Genomic DNA, 7,500 nt, shown 5'->3' on the forward strand with positions numbered 1-7,500 from the left:
AACCACCCCCCCTCCAACCACCCCCTGCCATGAAAATAAATGACTGGGATTTGCACATGAGAGAGAGAGAGAGAGAGAGAGAGAGAGAGAGAGAGAGAGAGAGAGAGAGAGAGAGAGAGAGAGAGAGAGAGAGGGTGATGATAGTGGTAAGAATATAGTAATGATGTAATGAAAGAAGAAGAAGAAGAAGAAGAAGCAGAAGAAGAAGAAGGAGAAGAAGAAAAGAAGAAGAAAAGAAGAAGAAAGAGAAGGAGAAGAAGAAGAAGAAGAAGAAGAAGAAGAAGAAGAAGAAGAAGAAGAAGAAGAAGAAGAAAAAAAGAAAAGAAGAAGAAAAGAAGAAGAAGAAGGAGAAGAAGAAAAGAAAAGAAGAAAATAAGAAAAGAAAAGAAGAAAGAGAAGACGAAAAGATAAAAATGATAATAACAAAACGAAGAAGAAGAAAAAAGAAGAAAAGAAAAAACTAATAAGACAAGAAAATATATCAAGAAAATGAAAAAAAGAAAGAAAAAAAAAACATAACAAACCAAATTTTCTTTATCAAAACAAAACAAAACAAAACAAAACAATCTTACATATATACACGGACGCAAATCACGTACACGAACTCTCCACCAAAAACTTAGGCCTATGTCTCCTCTGTAGGCCTAAGAAACACTGCACTTTTTGACAGGCAGCGTGGATGGGAAGGCGGGAGAGTCGCGGCGCACACCCTCCCTTAACACTGTCCAGGGGAAGACTGAAGTGCACTGGGAAAGCGAGTCACAACTTCACAAGCGACCTTCCCTCTATTGGTGGAAAGAAGGAAAGTGTTGCCAGATGAACGTTAACCTTAAAAAATCTATTGTAATTCTGATTTTTTGCCGCTATAACTAATCCTTTCATAATTCCAAACAGCTGATTCTTCCTTCGTCCGCCCTTGTTCTGATTTATTGTGTGTTATTCTTTGTCTCCTTTCGTGTGTGTGTGTGTGTGTGTGTGTGTGTGTGTGTGAAGGTGAAAGGGTTGACTCTTGTACGTGAAATTCGTAGATATACATAAAAAAAAAAAATTCTATTAAGTTTCCTACTCTCAAATAAGAGCAGCGGGTGGACTTCTTAGCCCCTTCAGTACTGGGACGCATTTTTACCTTGAGATTTGTGTACCATTAGACCATTTTATTGACATTAGGAAGGGTCTATGGAGGTCAGAAGATTAATGGCCACAGTCTTCACCATTTTAACCCCTTCAGTACTGGGACGCATTTTTACCATGAGATTTGTGTACCATTAGACCATTTTATTGACATTAGGAAAGGTGTATGGAGGCCAGAAGATTAATGGCCACAGTCTTCACTATTTTAACCCCCACATGAGTTTCTGAAGCTGTATAAAATCACCAAATAGTCACCAGAATGAATATGGAAACGCGTCCTGGTACTGAAGGGGTTGAAGAAATGTTTGGAGTATTAATTCTAAGTGTCTCCTCCTCCGGCTTGTGTGATGGTTCCTTTTGGCATTTGCGAGAACATTTAATCTCTTCAGCGTTATTTTGCTTATTATTTGTTGATTTTATACAGCTTCAGAAACATATGCGGAAGATTAAAATAGTGAAGACTGTGGCCATTAATCTTCTGACCTCCATAGACCCTTGCTAATGTCAATAAAATGGTCTAATGGTACACAAAACTCAAGGTAAAAATGCGTTCCAGTACTGAAGGGGTTAAAATAGTAAAGACTGTGGCCATTAATCTTCTGACCTCCATAGACCCTTCCTAATGTCAATAAAATGGTCTAATGGCACACAAATCTCAAGGTAAAAATGCGTCCCAGTACTGAAGGGGTTAAAATAGTGAAGACTGTAGCCATTAACCCTCTGACCTCCATAGACCCTTGCTAATGTCAATAAAATGGTCTAATGGTACACAAATCTCAAGGTAAAAATGCGTTCCAGTACTGAAGGGGTTAAAATAGTGAAGACTGTGGCCATTAATCTTGTGACCTCCATAGACCCTTGCTAATGTCAATAAAATGGTCTAATGGTACACAAATCTCAAGGTAAAAATGTGTTCCAGTACTGAAGGGGTTAAAATAGTGAAGACTGTAGCCATTAATCTTCTGACCTCCATAGACCCTTGCTAATGTCAATAAAATGGTCTAATGGTACACAAATCTCAAGGTAAAAATGTGTTCCAGTACTGAAGGGGTTAAAATAGTGAAGACTGTAGCCATTAATCTTCTGACCTCCATAGACCCTTGCTAATGTCAATAAAATGGTCTAATGGCACACAAATCTCATGGTAAAAATGTGTCCCAGTACTGAAGGAGGTAAAAGAGGAAAAGAAAGAGAAGTTGTATGGAAGAGAAGAATAAGAAGGGAGGAAGAAAATAACGAATGAAGAAATGGAAGGAAAGAGATAAGATAAGAGAAGGAGAGAAGACGTAAACGAATAATAAATAGAGAGAGAATGCCAAACAAGGAGATAGAAAGAATAAGAAGAAAATTTTAGGACGAAGGAATGGACACAGAAGAGAGAGAGAGAGAGAGAGAAAGAAAGAAGAAAAGACGAAAAAGAAAGAAAAGAAGTGGGAAAGGAAATGAAAAGTAAATAAGAATGACGAAAGAAAAAAAGGAGAAAGAAAATGGAAGTAGAAAAAGAAAAAAGAAAAAGAAAAAAATACAGGACAAGAAAATGAAGAAAAAAAAAAAAAAATATTAAAAGAAGAATGTTTTGAAATTATTATTATTATTATTATTATTATTATTATTGAGATTTATTACTATTGTGCTTGTCTCTCTCTCTCTCTCTCTCTCTCTCTCTCTCTGACCTCACTGACCTGATCTGACCTAACTGTTGCCGCTGTTGCTTATTGACCTTCACGTAACTCTCTCTCTCTCTCTCTCTCTCTCTCTCTCTCTCTCTCTCTCTCTCCCCTCTTCATCCCTTGACCCTTGCCTACACCCTCCCCCCCCCTTTCACATTCTTCCCTTCCCATCATCCCCTCTCCCTCCCCCTCATCCCCTTTCTCATGCTTTGTCAGTGAAGGAGGAGGAGGAGAGGAGGAGGAGGAGGAGGAAGAGGAGGAGCAGGAGGAGAAGAAGAAGGAAAATAATGAGTAAAAGAAAGAATAACAATAGTAGTAATGATAATAATAATAATAATAATAATAATAATAATAATAATAATAATAATAATAATAATAGCTTCTTTAAAATCTTTATTATTGTTTAGTATATACAGGAACATTGTTAGTAAAACACACACACACACACACACACACACACACACACACACACACACACACACACACACACAGAAACGTACATAGACTAGAGGAACACATGATTATGGTAAAACACACACACACACACACACACACACACACACACACACACACACACACAGTAACAATCCCAGTCCCCTTAAAGCATTGTATACATAGGAAATACACAAGAACACCTACCCTATGTATTAATTTCAAAAGGCCATAAGTTAGAAAAATTAATTGCTAGAGTTACCCCTTATAAAAATATTTACATGAGTTTGCCTTAAAATTCCTCTGCGGGCTTTCGTTTTCTTTGACTCCCTGAAAGAAGAAAACGAACAAATACGCATTATTTTTTTCTTTTTCTTATCTTTATCACATTCTTGTTGTTCTTTTCTTGTTATTTTCTTGTTCATTGAATTTTTAACTATCATTTTTTCTTATTATCATCGCTATTTTTCCCCTTATTCTTCATTTTATACAGCTACCACCACCATCACCACCTCAACCACCACCACCACCACCACCTCAGCCAGTCTTGCCCGACACAGTACTGAAGGCGTGGAAGGAGGAGTCGGGGGGGAAGGTGGAGGCCGTGGAGGGGATAGTGCGGACTTTGACACACACGAGGGCGGTCACGGAGGAGCCCACCACCAGCACCACCACCACCGCCACCAGACACGCCGCGAAGCCCCAGGAAGTGAAGCAGATGGACCCGTCGCCGCCTCCTGCAGTAGGGCGGGCCTCGTCTGCGCCTTCTGCGGGTTGTGAGTGGGGTTAGGTTATGTGGGAGGAGGAGGAGGAGGAGGAATAAAGATGGAAAAAGAAAAAGGAGGAGGGAGAAGAGGGAAAGGAGAAGGAAAAGTAAGAAGAAAAGGAGGAGGAGGAGGAGGAGGAGGAGGAGGAGGAGAATGATGATAATGAGGAGGAGGAGATAGAAGAAAGAAGAAAAAACGAAATAAAAGAGGAGGAGGAGGAGAAGGAGAAGGAGTAGGAGAAGGAGAAGGAGGAGGAGGAGGAGGAGGAAGAAGAAGAGGAAGAGGAGGAGGAAGAAAAAAAGAATAGAAATATTTATCTAAATCACGAGAAAAAGACAAAATAGGTCAGAGAGAGAGAGAGAGAGAGAGAGAGAGAGAGAGAGAGAGAGAGAGAGAGAGAGAGGAGCTACTTACTACTGACGAGGGTGATGGGGGTGTCCTTAACGATCGAGAAGTCCTCTGGGGATATAACCTGCAACCTTCTCGCTAACTTCACTCCTTCTGTTGTCACCGTTCCGTTCCGCTCGCTACGCCCTCCTACGCTATTACTCCTCCTTCCTCCTTCCTCACTTCCCTCCTCCTGGTCTTCCTCCTCCCTCTGCACCGTCGCTCTTCTTCTCCTGGATGGCTGAAATACGAAAAATAATAATAAATAAACAAAATCCCCTTTTTTACTTAAACCTTCCATAAATTAAATTCGTTTTCTTTGTTTATATTCAAGTTTTTCCGTTTTCTTTCTATTCCTGTCAATTATTATTTTTAGGATGACTTAATTATATGTTATTCTCTTCATTTTTAGTGTTATTTTGGAGTTTTGGTGTATTAATCTTAGTTATTCCTGTATTTACCTCTCCTTGTGGACAAACAGCACATTCCTCCACGCACAGGTCCACCTCACATTCCAAATAGACGTCATTCTCATCTGGAAACTTGAAGGCCTGAGAGAGAGAGAGAGAGAGAGAGAGAGAGAGAGAGAGAGACAGAGAGACAGAGAGAGAATACTTCATTACTATCATCTCAATCAATAACAAATAGAAAATCAAACTAACTTAATAAACACAAATCAAAGTACGATAATCACAAACACGGTACAATGGCGCTGTCAACACCACCCCAAAATAAACCAACACTCGCATCACAGCACACCAGGGACCAGGATACAGTGACACAATGACACAGTGACACATTGTACACCAACAGCAAGGAGTGTATGGCTGTCACTCCCCAGACCCGCCGTGGTACAGTGGAACCAAGGGTGCTGTGGGGTTCGAGGGGTCTCCAAGTGCATGGGTCCAAGTTTAGGTAGGGCTTCCTCACTTCAGGGCACTAACGGGTGGGGTTTGAGATAGGGGGTACCACAAATCTTATCCCCTTTAGCTCAGAAATTCCCGTGAAAATGTTAATAAAATGGTATAAATGAAAATAATGGACCGTAATGGACCGTATAAATAAAAACTAATGGACCGTTGCAATACAGTTGGTAGTCAGCGTGTGTTGTGTTGTGCAGTGACCCACAACACCATCTTAACGCGAAGGAACAGCTGAACAAGACCCCAGCTGCAGGAAACGCTATTTTGACAGCTTCACCTACTCAGCGCGTGTGTTGTGTGTTGTGTTGTGTTGTGCAGTGAGTCACAACACCATCTTAACGCGAAGGAACAGCTGAACAAGACCCCAGCTGCAGGAAACGCTATTTTGACAGCTTCACCTACTCAGCGCGCGTGTTGTGTGTTGTGTTGTGTTGTGCAGTGAGTCACAACACCATCTTAACGCGAAGGAACAGCTGAACAAGACTAGAGCTGCAGGAAACGCTATTTTGACAGCTTCACCTACTCAGCGCGCGTGTTGTGTGTTGTGTTGTGTTGTGCAGTGAGTCACAACACCATCTTAACGCGAAGGAACAGCTGAACAAGACCCCAGCTGCAGGAAACGCTATTTTGACAGCTTCACCTACTCAGCGCGTGTGTTGTGTGTTGTGTTGCGTGTGTTGTGTTGTGCAGTGACCCACAACACCATCTTAACACCTGAACAAGACCAGAGCTGCAGGAAACACTATTTTGACAGCTTCACCTACTCAGCGCGCGTGTTGTGTGTTGTGTTGCGTGTGTTGTGTTGTGCAGTGAGCCACAACACCATCTTAACACCTGAACAAGACTAGAGGTGTAGATATCTATGTATGAGCATATACATTTACGTGTGTATATAAATGTATACATCTATGAGCCCTTCTAGACGAAATAGAATTAATATTATCATTTCTACTGTACTGGAGTGACAGATGTACGATAACTATGAGCTGCGTACGGTACCTGGAAATGAGAGAACGCCATGACGGGCATCTCTCCCTTCCCCGTGTTCCTGGTCTTCTGCCACGGCCCCAGCACCTTCCTGCGACTCCCCAGCACACACCCGTCCTGCAGGAGGGGACAAACAGTAGGAACCAGGAAAATGCAGAGAGAGAGAGAGAGAGAGAGAGAGAGAAAGTAACCAAAAGAATAAATAAAGAAAAAAATAAGATAACTTTTCTCACACCTTCATTCCCCTTTACCCTCCCTCACCCCAGGACACCTCCCCACACCTAACACCCCTCACCTCTCACCTCACCCCTCTACCATCCTCCCCCTCTCTCTCTCTCTCTGCTACAACTATTACTACTACCACTACCACTACTACCACCACCACCACCACCACCTTCTACTGCTACTACTGCTACTGAATGATCCTTACCTTATCAGTGAGGGCGTAAGAGGAGCGCCCTGACCCGTCCCTGGCCACACACTCCCGCACCTGGATGTCGGTGTTATCAGGGCCCTCCACACCCACTACCATCGTCATCAGCTCACCTATACGCACCATCCCAGCGGCGCTCCGGGCGAAGGGACCACGACCCACCTGACGAAGGAGGAAGAAAGCTAGAAAATATAATAATTGGCAAGCATTATTAATTTTTCTCAGTGGTCTAAGAATGAGATTAAAAAGGAAGGAATAGGCACACAGACACCTCGAATAGTAATTGAAGCCTTTGTGACAGTTATCTATAAAGGATCTAACCCCTTCAGTACTGGGACGCATTTTTACCTTGAGATTTGTGTGCCATTAGACCATTTTGTTGACATTAGCAAGGGTTTATGGAGGTCAGAAGATTAATGGCCACAGTCTTTACTATTTTGACCCCTTCAGTACTGGGACACGTTTTTACCTTGAGATTTGTGTGCCATTAGACCATTTTGTTGACATTAGCAAGGGTTTATGGAGGTCAGAAGATTAATGGCCACAGTCTTTACTATTTTGACCCCTTCAGTACTGGGACACGTTTTTACCTTGAGATTTGTGTGCCATTAGACCATTTTGTTGACATTAGGAAGGGTCTATGGAGGTCAGAAGATTAATGGCCACAGTCTTCACTATTTTGACCCCTTCAGCACAGAGAGAGAGAGAGAGAGAGAGAGAGAGAGAGAGAGAGAGAGAGAGAGAGAGAGAGAGAGTAATGATAATAATGG

The 7,500-nt window shown here is 42.0% G+C and overlaps 2 protein-coding genes and 1 long non-coding RNA gene across 6 annotated transcripts in view; 1 reads left to right on the top strand and 2 right to left on the bottom strand.

Annotated features, from left to right (window-relative positions):
* The window catches only part of LOC123499396 (alkaline phosphatase-like), a 21,809-nt gene extending 21,076 nt beyond the window's left edge, over positions 1 to 733 (bottom strand). For 3 of the 4 annotated variants that reach the window (XM_045247358.1, XM_045247367.1, XM_045247345.1), the window contains exon 1: positions 573 to 733. The gene's annotated coding sequence lies outside the window, so the exon portion shown is untranslated. The remainder of the gene's footprint in view (positions 1 to 572) is intronic. The other variant, XM_045247349.1, reaches the window with a different exon arrangement.
* Positions 734 to 3,185: 2,452 nt separating this feature from the next.
* Positions 3,186 to 7,500, top strand: part of LOC123499419 — a 21,067-nt gene continuing 16,752 nt past the window's right edge. The window contains exon 1 of the long non-coding RNA XR_006672977.1: positions 3,186 to 3,381. This is a non-coding gene — a long non-coding RNA (uncharacterized LOC123499419). The remainder of the gene's footprint in view (positions 3,382 to 7,500) is intronic.
* LOC123499411 overlaps positions 3,675 to 7,500 on the bottom strand; it is a 9,711-nt gene continuing 5,885 nt past the window's right edge. The window contains exons 7-11 of the mRNA XM_045247380.1: positions 6,728 to 6,892; positions 6,310 to 6,414; positions 4,849 to 4,938; positions 4,415 to 4,628; positions 3,675 to 4,000 (exon numbers count right to left, since the gene is read on the bottom strand). Coding sequence (XP_045103315.1) covers positions 3,771 to 4,000; positions 4,415 to 4,628; positions 4,849 to 4,938; positions 6,310 to 6,414; positions 6,728 to 6,892 — 804 coding nt within the window. The 3' untranslated portion in view covers positions 3,675 to 3,770. The remainder of the gene's footprint in view (positions 4,001 to 4,414; positions 4,629 to 4,848; positions 4,939 to 6,309; positions 6,415 to 6,727; positions 6,893 to 7,500) is intronic.

Source organism: Portunus trituberculatus, chromosome 8, assembly GCF_017591435.1.
Source record: "Portunus trituberculatus isolate SZX2019 chromosome 8, ASM1759143v1, whole genome shotgun sequence".
Taxonomy (NCBI): domain Eukaryota; kingdom Metazoa; phylum Arthropoda; class Malacostraca; order Decapoda; family Portunidae; genus Portunus; species Portunus trituberculatus.